Source organism: Benincasa hispida, chromosome 5, assembly GCF_027475165.1.
Source record: "Benincasa hispida cultivar pf3 chromosome 5, pf3_genome.v1.1, whole genome shotgun sequence".
Taxonomy (NCBI): domain Eukaryota; kingdom Viridiplantae; phylum Streptophyta; class Magnoliopsida; order Cucurbitales; family Cucurbitaceae; genus Benincasa; species Benincasa hispida.
In genome coordinates, this window is record NC_143482.1 from 17,286,866 (window position 1) to 17,306,122 (window position 19,257).

The following is a 19,257-nucleotide window of genomic DNA, read 5'->3' on the forward strand; positions in this document are numbered from 1 at the left end:
AGGGACTACAATAGTTCATCAGTGATGGCACACAATTACTAATAGGTCTCTATTTCTGATACTTTCGTATCATTGATGATATTATATCAAAAGAAAATAATAGTTTATCAGTCATAGTCCACTATTATTGATATGATTCGACCAAAGGAATATAACTGATCTATTAGTAATAACACATTACCACTGATAGCTCTCTATCATCGATATTTTTGTACCACTAATATAATTCTATTAAGAAAATATAATTATCTATCAATGATAGCAAATTATCACTAATAGGACTTTATCACTAGTATTTTCATATCGATGATATGATCCCATTGAGGGAATATAATAGTCTATCAATGATAGCACACTATCACTGATAAATTTCTATCAGCAGAACATACTCATTGATAGGCCTATATACTAATATTTCCTTATCACTAATATGATCTTTTGTGTTTTTTTTGTATGTGTATTACTTTTTGTTTTTGGTTAAACGACGTGTTAAATTGAGAAGTTCTAACACTAGAAAAAGAAAACTCCGACGACGATACATTGACTCTTAAGATCCATACTTTTAGTTTTCTCTCTCAGGTTTTTTTCACTTCATTTTTTTTTTATCTTTCCAATTTTCTCCAATAAGTTATTTTAATTATAAAGTAATAATTTAAATAAGTAAGGTTTAAATACTATTTCTATCAATAAGTTTCTATATTCTCAAAAATTCAAAAATTATTGTGTTGCCCTCAGTTTAATTAGATCGGTGATAGACTCCTACAGATTGCTAGCAGTGATAGACTCATATCACTATACTTCCACATGTGGGTAGCAATATATAATCAATAGTTTCCATCAACAATAAAAGTCTATCAATAATAGACTACCATTATTCATAAGCTTCAATCATGCACATTTTTTTACATTAAATATTAAAGATGATTGCATAAATTACAACTAGATCTAAAATAATTGCAACTATTGCACAATGTAAAACATTTTGCAAATGTGGTAAAGAAATCAGCTTAACCCATATAAAAAGACTAAAAAGCCAAAAATAACCAAACCCAATTGCATAATCCAAATCATTGCGTTGAAATAGTCAACTTTTTCATTGTTGAAGTCTATCAGTGATAGACTTCAATCACAAAACATGTAGACTATCGACAATGAACTTCTATCACTTATTATCACCGATAGACTTCGGTCATAATAAATATACTATAAAATTTCTTTTTTTATTTTATTTGTATCTTCGTAGTTTATATTGATATATATCATATTTAGTTTGTGTTTCTTAACTATTTGTTTAACAATTGGACGGAGTAATGAACACTATTCCTAAAGGAGGAGAATCCATCTTTAAAACAATTAAGAGAGAGATGTCTATTAGTGACCATTGCATTCTACCAAAAATGGAGGTGAACTCCTCAATAGTGTTGATATACCATTGCATCATTGAAAATATTCAATAACTAAATACAAAGGGTACAATAATGTTGACATACCACCATAAGTGAGGGGCCTTTAATTGATAGATTATTATCACTAGTAAAATTCTATATTTTATAGATTAGGATTGCAAATGAATTTCTTTATTGTTGAAATCTATCATTAATTATATAAGTCTACTATCGATAAACTTCTATCACAAAATATGCAATCCATCCATGATAGACTGCTATCATATCGATAAACTTGTAAAGAGATGTTACTTAGTTGTGACTGAATTCTATTATAAGAATTTCCCATTTGTATAAATTTTCAATGAATGAATCTCGACTCAGACCAAATGAAAACATACCATATATTATGATAAATTATCACTTCCACAAAATTCTACCCAGATTACATTGTGAAATGAACTAATAAGAGACCATATTTATTTGTTTATTTACTTCTTTATGGCAAATAATGACATCCTATTCTTTCTCCCTACATTAAAATTCTCTATAGTACATCTAATGAGCTTGATAGGCAAGATCTCTAAATTACAAAATCTTAAATTAACAAATGGTTTGTATCATCTCAAAGCCAATGAGATTTTTCAACATACACTATTCAGAAGTATTACACTGTCAAAAATATATTCAGTAGCAAGTTCTCAGCAAACCAAATTACCTTAAGAGTCTTGGAATGGTCGTGGGGCATTAACAAGCTTAGCCCTTCGAGTTTTCGGATCCACCTCAACTCGAAGACCGAGTTCAGCAATCTCAGGCACATCTGCAGAACCTTGAACTTCCAATTCAGATACTAACTTTTGATTTTCTAAGTTCCCTTCCAGTAAGTTCCTCACAGCCCAGATGCCCCATTCCCTTAGAAAAGGATTGTTTTCATCAGCAACACACTGCTGCAATAGCACAAACACTCCATTCTTTTTTCTAATGTCATCTTGTACATGCTTTCTTCTATATAAGCAATTTGCAATGACGGCAACAATATCTCTTCGAAACCCTTTATATGGACACGCCTTTAATGAGTTTGGAAGACTTGTTCTGTCTTCATTCTCTCCTTGTTGAAGTGCTTTCTTTAGTACAGCCGGAGGTTCAATGTCATGGAGAATGCCTAAAAGCAAATCAATAAGTCCAAGAGAGAGAAGCACATCGACTGCATCCTCAGAGACATCTTTATCTCCTTTCTTACTATCTTGTGCACAAATATCTCTTAAAATAGTGAGCGAGTACCCAAGAACATCTCCTGCAATTGTGCCTGTTGGGAGACCACTCTTGCATATTGGGGTAGAATCTATGATAGAAATGGAGCTCTGAAATATTCTATACACACACGCTGCAAAATCCTTGGGAACAACAATATCTCCAATTTGCTCATTCAGTATCTCTGATATGATTGTCAAAAGATATGCTTGTTCTGATGAAAAGGAAACGTCTCTATATTCAGCTTTATTGCTATCTTTATAAGTATCAATAGGGCGTAATTTAGAGAAAAGCCTTGGAAAATAAGGTTCTTCTAAGCAGATTCTTGAAAGAAGCAACTTCACCCAATCTTCGACAAAACCAACTGCAAAAAACACCAAAATGAAGTGTGGAAACAAGTGAGATATTCCAAAGAGAAAACAAATAACGATAAGATATATATAAACAAATGATAGATCGAAAAGTTAAAGAAAATCCAGGAGTTTACCAGAAGATACAGTCCTCACAATCTCCTCAATAATAGGCAACCCTGAGTCACCGCAAAGTGATGCGACCAGTTCAGAGTGTCTACTACAAATGTTGTAGATGATCATACTCAAAGGATCAGAAATCTCATGATAGGTAATACGAGAAAGTAAAAGAAACTTGTCAGGGAACAATCTGTGCCAAATTGCTTGTTGATGCTCTTCTCCAGCCAGTGAAACATTTGCTAGAACCTGTAGTCCTAGTCTAATGATCACATGATCAGGATCATTCATCAGCATAGCGTCCTGCAAAACTCTCGAAACAACTCCAACTCCATTTTGCTCAATGAAAACATTCTGATTTCTAATTTCTCCAGCACATAGGTTTCTTAGGAGCTTCAAGGATGACAATAGAAGCACATCACCCGAAATGTTAATGACACACTGAATCAGCTCTAGCACACAAGGAAGGATATCCTGAGAAGCCAAATTTGATCGACCCTCAATACTTTTAGAAGCTTCAATAAGGGTTTCTAAGGATGCTTCTAGGGTGCAAGAGTTTGATGCGATAAACAATCGTTGAGTAATTCTTTCAGGTATGGACTGCTCAAGTGATGGTGAATTCTTCATTTGCTGACAGAACTACTCAATAGGCCACAAAACAAGGCTGCTAGCTCTTGAATAAGAAAGGTTGACCAGGGACTAGTCCACCTAAATAAACCAAAAGAACTTAGTATATGCAGTGTTTTTCTATTTTTTTTTTCAAGTTGAAAGAATATTTTTTCATAACTTCAGAATATTAGAGTCAATGGACAAATTTGATTACAGTCAAATAAGCAACTAAATCATGTTCGATTTACCACGAGAAAACTGGACAGAGTTTTTCCGATTTTGTTTGCTTTTATGTTGTTTGGGCCCAAAATATTGAATCTTGTTCATAGTGTAGACTTTAGGAAATTTTCATAAATGTGTTTCTATGGTCATGTTAACAATTCTTAATATTTTCCCCTGCTTTAATTGACACCATATTAACCAAGTTATTCCTTTACATTACTGTCTTTCACAAGAATGACTTACCATAATTTTAAATTCCATAAATTTCAATACTTCAACAAGGTGCCCGGAAAGTCACATTATTTTCCCAAAAAAAAAAAAAAAAAAAAGAGAACTACAGTTGAAATGTCAAATTTGGAATAGATCGGAGAGAATTTTTTTACGAATCAGAGAGACAAATTTGGACTGAATGAATATACCATGGGGCAACAGTATGGAAGGATATATACAACAACAGTTTTTAGTCATTTCAGTTTTTCTTTTCCAATCCTTGCCCAAATTCCTATAAATCTCTGATAGCTAAGCCCTGTCTAAAACAATTTTGTTTTCAGTTTCCTATTTTCGAACTCTATGCTTGCTTCCTCAATTTTTTTTTTTATATGGTTTCCCTTTCATTAAAAATACATTTGAATTCTTAGGAAAAGAAATTAAAAAAATTTGATAGTTTTCAAATTTTTGCAAAGATTTTTAAAAAGTAGAAGAAATAAAGAAATACATAAACACAAGGATGGAAGTATTTGATAACAAAGAAAACACAAGTGGAAGTAAGATCTATAACAAAGAAAACACAAAGGTCACTCTTTTTTGCTTCTACTTGGTCCTCCACTTCTAAATTCTTTGTAATTATAGGTTGACCCAAGTTTATATTAAAGCAAGGATGATTATTTTCCTTTTCCATCAAATTGATGGCTTGTTTGTACCAATTTGATCCCAAAATCAAATTCTTCCCAAACTTTACTAACAAGCTCAAAAATCTACCTCCCTACAAATAAAACCTTAGCATTTCGTTTCAATAGTTTCTAGACAACTACCATCACCAAATGACTTCACTTAAAATATTATTTCCTCCAATTCATCTACTAATCTAAGGAGCCTATCACAGGCCAAAATACAACTCCAACACTCTGTTCATCTCTTCCGGACTTTTGTTTTGGGCAAAAAAACTCACATGCTATTGAGATTTCTAACCAATAGCTTATGTCATTTCCATCAACCAGAACAACTATGATTCTAAATTCCAAAATGTAGCAAGACCCCTTTTTATATCAAATCCAAAGACTTATAATCACACAAAACAAATTGTAGACCATCAAACCACACCTATGTATTTCGAGTCTCAACTTACCAATTTCCTTCATCTCACAAAATGGCAGAAGTTGGATAATCCTATTTACCTATGTATACAAGAGGTATGATCCTATTTACCTCTTCAATTGATCTTATATTTCGAGTTGGATAATCCTTCTTTAGTGGGATTTTCCTTCATTGAATTCTATTGTTTTTAAACTCCAAGGGTGTGTTTGACCCAAGGAGTTGGGAAGTAGGAGTTGTGAACTCCACTCCTTGTTTGGCCCAAGGAGTTGGTGAATCCCACTACTAAAAAGCATCAATTTTATATCTTATCAACTACTTACGTTGTGGGTCCCAGGAGTTCACAACTCCCTCGACTTCATAACTCCTTACTCCTCACTATTCCACCCCTTACTCCAAACACCCCCCAAAAGTTTCCCTCCTAAACTAGCTAACTAGGCTAGAGTCTTTTAATCATAAGAATGGTATGATGTAATCCCAGTACCTTGAGATTCCTTGTAAATAAATCTTCAATTCACAACCAACAACTTGCTTTATTTCTTTTTCACCGATTTCCATTCTGTCTCAAGAGACATTTACTTCATTAGCTAGTAACCTTAAAGCACATACTTGGGTGCGAGAGTATAGCCCCTCCTTCCCTTTAACGAGGTGTGCACCACTTTTGTACACATGGTTCTGTATACAACACTTTCATATACACAATCCACCGGGCATGCATCACTTTCATACACCCCAAGTCTCTCTAGGTGTGTATCATTTTTCACACATCGACCCTAGAAAATCACTTTCATGGAAGTGGGAGAATATATCTATGGATTTCATTGTGGGTTTGCCAAAGACAACAAAGGGTCATACAGTGATATGGGTTACTGTGGACAAACTCACTAAGTTAGCGCACTTTATTCTAGGAAAGTCCTCATATTCAGTGAATAAGTAGACGTAGATTTATATGAAAGAGGTAGTGAGATTGCATGGGGTGCCAGTGTCTATCGTGTCTAATAGAGACCCTCGTTTTACATTTAGTTTTTTGGAAGTCTCCAATCAGTGCCAAATTTTAGTACAACTTTTCACCCATAGAGTGATGGTCCAACAGAGTGTTTGAATCAAAATGTTGGAGGATATAAGAGATCCCAGAGGAAGACAGTCATAGGCATAGGTGGTAATCTCCTAGGAACACAAACATAGGTAGTGATCTCGAAGACATTCATACATAAAAATAGTGAACCCGTAGGTTCACAAGCATAGGATGTACATAGCCCGATAGGAGATTTAAAAGTCACCAACTTATCTAGCATGCATCAAACAGACAATGGGTCCCATATAAACATATCATAAAACTCATAGGATTCAACATGCTCTATGATCATGAAACATAGCAACCACACATACACTTCTTGTAGCATGCTTCTAAAATCTACTTGGCTAAATCATTCTGAATAAGCTAAGGTGTCTGCCTCAAAGGCAAACTAGTAGTAGAGCCACTTATCTTAATGTAAATTCAAGCAATTCTGTCCTTTTGTTTATGAAACTTCTTGACCAAAGCTTAAAACATAAACCATAATTAGTTTCACCCATAGAGCATAATTTCACATCAAACTTTACCTCAAGTGTCCTTAAACCACCTACCAAAATATGGGTTGACCAAAAATCATTCCAAAAATTGACTCAACAAATCCAACTTGAACATAATCCACAAACAAGAATCATAAACTTAATTTTACAGCACCCTTAACATTCCAAATAACTCTGAAACCTCAAATACTTACAAAAGTCTTGCTGAAACCACTTCAAATCCAATGGACAGCACGTTGACGATTCCGAAATTCCTTCAAACCTCAAATCTATCATCCAAAACCAAGATTACAGCAACAATTAGACAAATCCTTTATTTGGCAACCAATATCTTGAAGAACTCAAAGCAATTTCGGTGAGCTCTAGTGTTGGCAGCGACAAACCCACAGCGGCGGCGGCGTAACGGAAGACAACGAGCGGTGGCACGCGAAAAATGGCAGCGGCGGATTGGTGGTGGCATGCGGCGGCGTTCTGTTGTCGACAGAAACCGGTTAAAGAGAGATCGACGTGACAGAGCGAGGGTTGGCTGGAGTACCTGCCCGTAGACAGCGGCACGAACGGCGCAACCGAAGGCGGCAGAAGACAACAGCGACGTTAATTGTGGCGTTGCGGCATGCGACCAGACCAGAAGCCACAGAGACGAACGGCGACACCGGCAGTCACGAATGGCAGTTCAGTCGGCGGCGAAGGTGAACCCCAGGGTGCGTGCGGCTGTGCAGAACTCACCAGCAGCTGGGCGACGGGACTTATTACAGACGCTAGAGACGAGAGAGAGGGCGGCTGAAGCTTAAACAAAACCTAATTTGTTTTCCTTTATTTCTTTTACTTAAATTTATATACATAAGTGTTGTTTTCCAACATACATACGAGTCCATTTATCAATAAATATAACAAATATCACTATCTACGAACGAAAGATATCATCCATATCTATTATATTTTATAAATGATATTTTATTATATTAAAAATATTTCGAACAGTTTTATTATTTAAAAAATTAGTCTATATACAAACTCAAACCCTAAAATAACTTACATCTTTCCTCATAAAATTCCAATCTTTCATGAATCTAAAACCTAACTTCTAAATTTTTATCCAATAATCCAAATCTTTTATCACATAATTTGAATTGATTTACATATCGCATAAATTCAATATTGGACTCCACAATCCAAAATATAACTTCAAATAATTCGAGATAAAAAGATTAAGAATTACCTGAAATTTAGGATGTCACAATCAGTTACCGTGGAAAAACTCAAAGTGAAACTAAGAAGAGAAAAACATACGGGCACATCTATGAACAAGTCAGGGGCACGTGTCCCCTCATATCTGTCGTTTATATATGTATATCTTTTTTCTTAAATATAAAAAATATTCAGATATATTAAAAACATGTCCCTCACGACACAAAAAACAAGACTTGTTTTAGTGGTTAGAGGTGGAAATTTACTAGGTAGTTGACCAGAATTTGAAGCCTATAGGCTTGATAAAGATGCAATTCATTGTAATAAATAGGAAGAAAATATGTTTAATTTTCAAAAATCAAAAATAAAAAAATGAAATTGTTATAAAATAGAGTTTAAACTTTCAATTTTAACTCTAATAAATCCCTTAAAAATGTCCAATAGTTATATAAATTTTCAATTTAGTATCTAAAACTCATAAAATATTAGAAGTGCTTAAAAACTAACAGTTGTATTAGACAAAAAAATTATTTTTGTTTATAATTAAACCTCAAATTTTAAATTTTGTAGCCAATAGTTACATTATTTTTTTTAGAAAAAAAAATGTATGGCACTACATATTAGACACATAGTTTTGAACAAACACTTGTGATGTATAATATGCGATATTTTCATCACTTATTGTCTTTAAGCATTGGATGTTTTATTTGTTTTACCATAAACCAATAAACTAAAATCCCTGGTTGTCATTATGTAATTTAAGCATGTATGTGGAGACATACAAGTGGATCATGTCTTAAGTGATGACCAAAATGATCTGTAGTATATGGATATAGAAGGGAAACGTTATCCTGGTAACGCTACAGATGCGGCCCGCTTTATAGAAAAGTTACAAGTGTTGTGACTTGCTATAGATGGTTTGATCCTGATCATTAATGTGGGGACATGCAAGCGGGGGCGTCCTATACAAAGAGTTTGTATAAGACCTAACCACGAAGTGTTAATGTCTCCTTATATAAGGTCGTTCATGACAGAGACTTCACTTCACTAGGATGACTATAGGTAACATGTCAATCCTGAGTGAGTTGGGAACTCTTGCCTTTGAGGGCAGTCCTTTAATTTGCATAGGTGCGAGTAGCCAGTTCGTCGACTCAAACCTACCACTTTGGGGATTCGTCTGATTTGGGAGTTGGGAACTCAGCTATACAAGATGGAATTCACTCCTTCCCCAAAGTAGGGGGTAAGTAGATAGATTACTCCCTTAAGGGTTGATCCCGTGGCTTGAACGATGTGGTGCCACACACCTTCTCATAGCCTGAGAGGTGTCCACACATAGTAGGACTATATTGTATTGTTCATTAGAGGAATCAGTGGTACTTAAGGAGTTAGATGCAACTATAGAAGCAAAACGGAAAATTGGCCCAACTGTACTTACAAGCATATTTGAAGGGTTATCATACTATTGATTGGTTATATTTGATAGACACAGAAATATATCTATGGTAAGAAGAGTTCAGCTATCGGTCTTTAGTGGAATGCCTGGTAGTTAATGGATGGTGGATATCATGGGTAAAGAGTTTAGTCAGTTATTCACGTACCGTTGGAGCTTCGAGTCATAGATCCATAAGGTCCCTTTGGTAGCTCAATGGATTCAAGTTGAGAATCCGTTTTTGGGTCAATTTGAAGTGTTCAAATTGACAAGAAGAAGTTCGATTATATATGATATGATTGAACTGGTTAATTATATATGATATGATTGACTTTATGTATGAGGTGCATTAATTGGAGGAAAATGGATATAAATATGATTTATATCTAATAGAGGAGAAAATACTATAGTTTATATGTGATATTAAACTATACATTAATGAATATAATATGATTATATATTTTTTTTAATGGAACTATTATAGGATAATTGTGCCGCGTTTTCTCCGTAATCGTGTTAGTGGGAGGTTTAATTCAGTTTTTGTAACTAAAGAATAAAATGAAAATCGTTTTCATTTTGCAAGAGATCGGTAACTCGCTCAAGTAAAGTCTATACAGCCTATTGCTTAGCAAACTAAGAGACTGCACGATAGCTCATCGTTGCTAACGTTCGTATACATGCACGCCTCTTTCTAAATGATCGCATAAGTTTTTCTAAATGATCATCTAGCACCCGAGCATTTACTAAACGATCGTCTATATGATTGCAGCCTATTTACTACACGATCGTATACCTTCTTCTAAACGATCAAGCATTATCTATACGATAGACTCAGCCTTCTCCACTTGTTTGGTCGTTGTATATGATCTTCATATCCTCCCTTCCCTTTACCAAATTCGAATAGAGCCTACTCTTTGGATTCTCACATCGAGAATACTGAGGGTTCTAAGTGGTAGTGTCATCCCCATTGTTGCGGTGTTCATGTGGAGGCCGTTCGTGAGTAGACAACTAGAGTTTTGGTGAACGATTGCTTGGACGTTCCAGTGAGAGCGAGAGCAGCAGTTCATTTGGAGAGAACGGGTTTTCGGTGAAGAAAGGTTCTTCAACTGGTCTGTTTTCTTGTTCTCTTGTTATTTATTTTTGAAAGCATGTGGGTAATTTGTAGTATATTGCATATCTATTTTGTTTGAATGTAAATGTGGAAATTCTATCACAATGTATTTGGAACGATTCGCTTCCGTTCAGAGGTACTCTTGTATAAGAGTTCCTTCAATACCTTTGTAGAAACACTTCAAATCCTTGCTAAAGTACACGAAATTGATGTCCAAAATTCTAGTAAACTACCAAGAGAGTCTTCTCTACTATTCTCAGCCTTGGATTTAGTGGTGGAAATTCTCAATTGAGAGGGATCAAGATAGGTTTGAGAGAACTTGAAAATATAAGAGTTTTTGCAGAAATTTCATAAAATTTCAGATTGCATGAAAGCATAATCTCATAAATTGATAATTTATCAAGCTTAAACATGTAAGCACTCACTCATTCAGCAAAGTGACACTTCAAATTACACTTAGTGCGTGACCTAGGTGTCAAAAATTGGAAAACCCCATTCAAACTCTCAATGTGGGACTTTTCCACTCAAGAATTCAAAATTCAAATTAATTTAAATAATAAATCCAATTTCTCAAACTAAATTTATTAAATTTGAAATTAATTTTATTTAAATAATTAATTAAACCAATTTAATTAATTAATTAATTATTAATAATTTAATATCAAATATTAAATTAATAAAACACCTAATTTAAATATGAATCCTATTTATGTAATCAATATTTAAATCAATATTTAAATATTTTAAACTCTCTAATTTACGTTTAATGTCGATAAATATAAATGTTAATTGTATCGAATATAATTATCCAAATCCTAAAATTGAATTTGAACATTTCAAATTTAAAACCCTAATTTTGAATTTTGAACACTTCAAATTCGCTCATTTCTAATCTAAGGTGTAATGTTTTACGAGCTAACAAAAGAGACCTTATGGACCTTCAAATCATGAGCTCCAACATCGGTTAAACTCTTTAATCCAAGTCAATCAATATTCGTTAACCACCAAGGCATACCACTATAGCTCGATGGTTGTACTCTCTTCACTGTAGATATATTTTTGTCCACTTGATTTAACCATAATCAGTAAGTCGATCCTTCACAGATCATTCATATTTACAGCTAGGTTAAAATTATCGTTTTACCCCTGTAAATACATCTTGCTTCTTAAGCTCACATGGATCCTCTGTTAAATAATTGGTTTATAGTCCAACTAATAAATCATGTCCTTCTCGGCCCCTTTGTGAAGGAAATCGGACATGAGGATTTCCATGAGCAGTGGAAGGATCATTCCAAATTTCATTCATATATGAACATTCACAAAACTAACCAGAGATCCCTCGATCATGAACGCTCGATCACTTCAACCACTACATTACACGATCACAACGACCACGAACTCCATGAACACCAAAATCACGAACACAGCGAATGGCCTTCACAAAACCTCGACTGATGTCGAGTTGAGTACGACACCACCACAATGGCTACCTTGGTATTCTCGGTGTGAGAATTCAGAAGTGTGGGCTCTGTGTAAACTTGGTTAGAGGACGAGACCGGAGGAACAATCGTGTAAGCAATTGAGCAAGTGGGAGATTGCAGGGGTCTATCGTATAGACGATGCCCAATCGTTTAGAAACGTTATGTGATCATTTAGCTAAAGCTGCACGATCGTTTAGCTAAGCGGCCAACTAAGTGTCTATCGTATAGAAACACTCCACGATCGTCTAGTCTCTCTTCAGCTGCCGTTTAGCAAATCTAATTTACTTGACAGCCGTCGTGAGAAAAAAATCTGAGAATGGAAATCTTAATTCAACAACTTTTGCAAATATTACATTACCAAATTTAGGAAAACATTTTTCTTTTTATCTCACGGTTACAATGAAATCACCAATAACTTCCCACTCAATTAGTTATTAGAGAAAAAGAGATAATTATCCAATAATTAATAATATTTTAAATACACATGATAACCAACTTACCATAGTATATTTATAACCTATAGTTTTAACATTTCATCTTATGAAACATAGAAACCATATCTCTTTTTCTATTCCATGGTCCTTAATGTAAATCTCATTTATATTAACCTTCCACTTGATGTATCTCATACATCATACCGATCATATCATATATAATCGAATTACCTCTTGTCAATTTTAACATTTCAAATCAACACCAAGAACTGATCCTCAACTTGAATCCATTGAGCTACCAAGGGGACCTTATGAATCTATAGCTCGAAGCTCCAATGGTACGTGAATAACTGACTAAACTCTTTAGTGACGGGATCCACCATTCGTTAACTACCAGGCACTCCACTAAAGACCGACAGCTGAACTCTCCTTACTACAGATATATTATGTGTCCATATCAAACAATCAACAGTGCGATAACCCTTCATAGATCGCTCATAAGTACAACTCGGCCAATAACCGTTATGCCCCTGTAGTTACATCTAATTCCTTAAGTACCACAAATCCCTTTAATGAATATAAGGCATAGTCCTACTATGACTGAGTCATTTCTTCCAAAGAGAAGCTGTGGCCACTATGTTCAAGCCCCAGAATCAGCCCTTAGGGAGCAATCTATCTACTTACCCCTGCTTCGGGGAAGGAGTGAATTTCATCTTATGTAACTGAGTTCCCAGCTCCCAAATTAGACAAGTCCTCTAAAAGGTAGGCATGTTGAGTTGGCAATCTGGCCACTCTCATCCATACTAATCAAAGAACCGCCCTCAAAGACGGGAGTTTTCAAAACAATCAGGATTGAGGTCATGTCACCTATGGTCGTTTAGGTGAGATGTAAGTCTCCAGTATCAACGACGTTATATACAGAGACGAATCATCTCGTAGTCCGGTCTTATACAAAATCATTGTATAAGACACTTCCGCTTGCATGTCTACACATGAATGGTTAGGATCTACCATCTATAGTAGTTTACAACACTTGTAAACCTCTACAAAGTGGGCCATATTTCTAGTGTCATCAGGATCAGGAATCCCTCCTTAATTCTTATACTATAGACTTATTTAGGTTATTGATAACTTGTAGAAATACAAGTTATTTTGGCTCTTAAGTTGGAACAACTAAGGTTTTTAATGATAAATTCTCCTTATTTTTAGAAGAAACGCATGAAATTACTCAAACATTAGCAAACTCATGCAAAAGAATGTTTATTACTAAAATACTGCAGCACTAACGCATTATATTGCAGGATTTCAACAAGAGGCTAACGCATGATTAAGAAGTGTCACAGGCAAAGTTCTAATGCATGGGCCATGCGTCGGAGGGATTCAACGCAAGGAAGATTCATCGATTTAGGCTATTTGTGTCAAATCACCACTTGCAAGCATGGACATCTACAGTAGGCAGCGTCTGAAAAGCTTCTGAGTGTTAGACGGCTGACCAGGGCATGGATTTTAATGTTGCCCATCACCAAGCTGGAGATGATAAATGCCTAAATAGATGAAATCCCTCCAAAGTTCGAAGTTCAGAAAATTTCAAGTTCTCACTCTCAATATTAGCTTAGACGTAGTTTTAGATCTTTAGAGTTGTGTTGTGGTGCCAAGAAGAGCAGAAGGGAAGAGAACCGCCGCCACCACCGATCAAGGAGCGGAGGAAGCCGAGCTTGAGAGAGACACTTCGTCCAATTCTTATACAAGTGATTGTACACAACTAGAATTGAACCAAAGAGATACAAGAGATTGTGCTCTACGGCTTGACTCCGTTCCTTTCATCTCATTTATTGCTTTCATTCTTTCTTCTGATTAAGTATTGCTTTTGTAAAGACAATCTACTTCTTTATAAATTCATATATTTGATCTATCACACTTTGCCATTGTTTATTTCTTGTTTATATTAGATGCATCTATACTTCATACAAAATTCCATCTCAAACACTTAAGCCAACTTGATCAATTGGTAAAAGCATCCGTAGCTTAGACTATTCGAGAGAATAAGTAAGCCAACATCGAGTTAGAACGCATAGTACATTTAGAGATAAACTTACTAGTGCTTTACTGGATCCTGTGTTTGATGCATGCATCCTAGAGATAGGTTTTGTATGTTATTCACATTGAGAAATGTCAAATAAGAGTCTAACGCATAAACAAAGGTAAGCAAGCCATCTCATTCACATCACATTCTAGTTCGTGTACACTCAACTTAGACCGACGCATACCACTTGCATCAAAATCCATTTCCACACGACCCATCATTCTCTACTCAACTCCTTTGTGTCTTCTTGCACACATACAACACCTTAGTGTAAATAACACATTTTCTCCATACATTTAGGATATCCCTACAACAGCTACAATGCAAGGTCTACGTTAGCTTAATCTGAATCCCTGAGTTCGACCTTGGACTTACCAGGAACCTAAATTGAATTTATACTTGGGTCTGATTTAGGAAAACTTGAACGTCAATAGAAAGAGTGTCATGCGTTCTGTTGCACATCTACAATGCACCAATGCATTACGAATACATAAACGCATCAAACGCATCATTCATACTTATAACTTATTTTTCCAATTTATTTTATACAATACACTCCTACCTCGAATCACAATAGCAACGAACAAGTTTTTGGCGCCGTTGCTAAGGATTCACTATCAAAACTAACCAGAAATTTTGCTTGTATCTTTTGTAGAAACACTTCAGCCGAGGGAGTATTATGAGCTAAGCCGAAGCTTGTGAACGTTTATGAGTAGGGAGAGCACTCCTGAACTTATATACGACCCCAAAGTTGAAAGGATCTTTCGACGAAGAAACTGATCTAATTGTCGTCGAAGGTTAAGGCAACAACTTCTCAGACAACAAAACAGGCAACAGGAGATGGTGGACGAACAGGCAAATCAGAACTTAGCTCAATAACTAGCTCACGCTGCGCAAAATCCGATCCTAATGGCGAATAGTAGTACGCGTCCCATGAGGGAGTATGCATCTTCTGTATTGTATGATTTCTCACTAGGAATCATATACCCAATGCCAGATAGAACAAGATACGAAATGAAATATGTGATGCTGCAAATGCTCCAAACTGCTGAATAATTTGGGGGTGGTCATGGAGAAGATTCTCACGCCCACATGAAGCGTTTCCTGGAAACGTGTAACTCATTTGTGATTCCTGGAATCACCCCAGAAGCGATCAGGCTATCTCTGTTTTTCTATTCTTTGCGTGATGATGCAAAGCAATGGGTAAGCTCACTAGAGCCTGGTGGGATCATAACCTGGGAGAAGTTTGTGGAGAAATTCATGCAAAAATATTTCCCACCTACCACCAACGCAAGGAGGCGTCGAGAGATCATGAACGTTGAGCAAGAAGAAGCCGAAACCTTAAGCGCCGCATGGGAGCGTTTTAAGGGATTGGTAAAAAATTGCCCGAACTATGGATTACCACTAACTATCCAGATGGAGAATTTTTATGGTGGATTGAACAGAGCATCACAGATGGTAGCCGACGCAGCTGCAGCTGGTGGAATTATGGATAAATCATATACTGAAGCTAAGGAAATATTAGACCGCATTGCTAAGCACAAATGGAATGGGTGGACGATACGTATGACGCAAGAGCTGAAAGGAAGAGGAGATCTCAGAATGTTAATTCTATCGATTCAACTGCAATAGTCACACTCTCTGCACAAGTGACTACTATGACCAACCTTTTGCAGAACATATCACTAGGGAACACATCAAATCAGCAGAAGGTAAATCATGTAGAAACATTCGTGCAGCACATGGTTAGTTGTTTGAGTTGTAGAGATCCCCATTCATATGCTGATTGCCCAAAAAATCCGCAATCAGTATGCTTCATTAAAATCAACTCATTTTCAAATACATATAATCCTAGATGGAGGAACCATCCAAATTTTTCTTGGACAGGAAATCAACAGGAGCACCACCCAGGGGTGAACCAACAACAAAGACAAGGAACGCCACCTGTATTCCAACCAACGCATCAACAACACCAACAGTTCTTTAATAGAGGAGGTCAGGCGTCGGGCTCAGCATCTTCGCTTGAAAACCTATTAAAGGAGTACATTGCCCAGAATGACGCGTTGCTGAAAAGCCAGGCATCGTCTATCAGAAACCTAGAGATACATGTGGGGCAAATAACGAGTGAGTTGAAGAATAGGCAGCCTGGAGTCTTGCCTAGCAATACTGAAACCCTTGAGAATAACAACGAGAAGGAGCAATGTCACGCGGTGACATTGCGAAGTGGCAAAGATTTTGAAGAAAGAACCATGAATCCAAGAAACAACAGTCCTTCAAAAGAACGCAACACATGTTCAATGGCATTAAAAGATCAAGAAGAAAAAAATGCCTGAAACTGCAAGCCATTCAGAGCCAAGCACGTCTAACGCGGGAAAACCTGCGATGCCGCTGAACGCACCATTCCCTAGACGCTTGATGAAGAAGAATGATGAACAAAAATTTAAGCGTTTTCTTGAACTCCTGAGGCAATTGCATATCAATATTTCACTTATAGAAGCCTTGGAGCAAATGCCAAAATATGTCAAATTTTTTTAGGATATTCTAATGAAGAAAAGGAGAGTCAGTGAGACGGAGGTAATTGCGCTAACACAGGAGTGCAATGCATTAGTAAGCAACAGTCTACCCAAGAAACAGAAGAACCCTTGGAGCTTCATAGTTTCATGCTCGATCGGAGGGTTGGATATGAGACATGCGTCGTGTGATTTAGGAGCAAGCATTAATCTCATGTCACTCTCAATCTTCAAGAAATTGGGAATAGGTGAAGAACAACCCACTTTTATTACTCTTCAACTCGCTGACAGAACAATCAAGTACTCTGAAGGGAAGATTGAAGACGTTCTGGTAAAAGTTGACAACTTCATATTCCCAGTAGGCTTTATCATCTTGGACTATGAAGCAGATAGGGATGTACGATTTATTCTTGGACGCCCCTTTCTAACCAATGGGAAAGTGTTAATAGACGTGCATAAGGGAGAATTAACTATGCACATAGACAATTAGGAAGTGAAGTTTAATGTGTTAAACCCATTAAAGTTCCCAGACAGTGAAGAATGTCAACTGAACAGAATAAAGTTGCCTGAAGAAGAAGTGACCCAAGTGTGCGAGGTCCTCGCGTTTGAGGAAAACATGAAAGAATCCGAGCCGCTAAGTCTAAGTGAGCGGCGAATGAAACCAATGCATCCATCACTAGAGGAACCATCAGAACTCGAGTTGAAACCGTTACCTAGTCGAACAAATAAAACTTTACCTGTAATTATTTCTGCGAATCTTACTGAACCTAACGAACATTCTCTTTTGCAGATGTTGCAAAAGCACATGCGTGCAATAGGTTGGACGCTGGTGGACATCTGTGGCATCAGCCCATCTTATTGCATGCATAAAATCAGGCTGGAAGAATGGAAGTCGGGATCGATTGAGCCTCAACGAATGCTAAACCCCATAATGAAGGAAGTGGTCAAAAAAGAAATCTTAAAATGGTTGGACGCGGAAGTAATCTATCCTATATCCAATAGTAGCTGGGTAAGCCCAGTCCAATGCATTCCTAAGAAAGGGGGAACAACAGTGATAGTCAATAACAATAACGAGCTTATTCCTTCTAGGACTGTCCCAGGCTGGCGCATCTGCATGGACTATAGAAAGCTCAACGCAGCAACAAAAAAGGACCACTTCCCCTTTTCTTTCATTGACCAAATGCTTGACAAACTGGCTGGAAAATAATTTTATTATTTCCTTGATGGATACTCTGGTTATAACCAGATTTTGATTGACCCAGAAGATCAGGAAAAGATAACAGTCACTTGTCCCTTTGGAACGTTCGCATTCAGGCACATGCTCTTTGGGTTATGCAACGCACCTGGAACATTCCAAAGGTGTATGATGGCAATTTTCTTTGACTTCTTGGAAAAGACCATTGAAGTCTTCATGGACGATTTCTCAGTCTTTGGAGAATCATTCCAAACATGCTTAGATAACTTGGAGGTCGTCCTCGCTCGATGCGAGGAAGCAAATCTTGTGCTAAATTGAGAAAAATGTCACTTTATGGTGATTAAGGGAATAGTTTTGGGCCACAAAGTATCTAAAGCTGGGTTGGAAGTTGATGAAGCCAAGATAGATGTCATAGCTAAACTTCCACCACCATAAAATGTTAAAGCCCTACGAAGTTTTCTAGGACATGCTGGCTTCTATCGAAGGTTCATTAAAGGATTTTCTCAAATTCCGCGACCTCTGAGCACATTAATAGAAGAGAACCAGCCCTACAATTTCAATGATGACTGCTGCGATGCCTTTGAAACACTGAAATATTCATTAATATAGCTCCGGTACTAATAGCACCGGATTGGACGTAACATTTTTATTCTCATGTGCGACGCAAGTGATATTGCAATAGGTACCATGCTGGGGCAGAAGAAAGGAAATTTGATACATCCCATCTCTTACGTGTCCAAAACACTGAACGACTCTCAGGAACACTACACAACCACGGAAAAAGAAATGTTGGTTGTAGTGTTTGGCATTGAGAAGTTTAGATCTTATTTATTTGGTGCATCAACAACCATCTATACAGATCATTCAGCCATAAAGTTCCTAATGAGTAAAAAGGACGCGAAACCAAGATTAATAAGATGGGTGCTACTATTACAGGAATTTGACATTGATATTCAAGACAGAAAAAGGACTGAACGGTCAAGCTGAGGTATCAAATCGGGAAATAAAA

At 36.5% G+C, this 19,257-nt stretch overlaps 1 protein-coding gene across 3 annotated transcripts; it reads right to left on the reverse strand.

The window, feature by feature from the left end:
* Positions 1-1,843: 1,843 nt before the first annotated feature.
* On the reverse strand, positions 1,844-7,632 carry MEE50 (ARM repeat superfamily protein). 3 transcript variants are annotated; one of them, XM_039032325.2, is made up of 5 exons: positions 7,353-7,622; positions 7,201-7,288; positions 7,012-7,086; positions 3,124-3,811; positions 1,844-3,000 (listed from the first exon to the last, which is right to left on the reverse strand). In XM_039032325.2, exons 4-5 carry the CDS (start codon positions 3,728-3,730, stop codon positions 2,105-2,107), a joined length of 1,503 nt encoding a protein of 500 aa, XP_038888253.1. In that variant the 5' UTR covers positions 3,731-3,811; positions 7,012-7,086; positions 7,201-7,288; positions 7,353-7,622; the 3' UTR covers positions 1,844-2,104. The 3 variants fall into 3 exon arrangements, with proteins under 3 accessions (XP_038888253.1, XP_090169581.1, XP_038888252.1); XM_090313455.1 differs by having other exon boundaries at positions 7,201-7,632; XM_039032324.2 differs by having other exon boundaries at positions 7,012-7,288; positions 7,353-7,627.
* Positions 7,633-19,257: the final 11,625 nt, after the last annotated feature.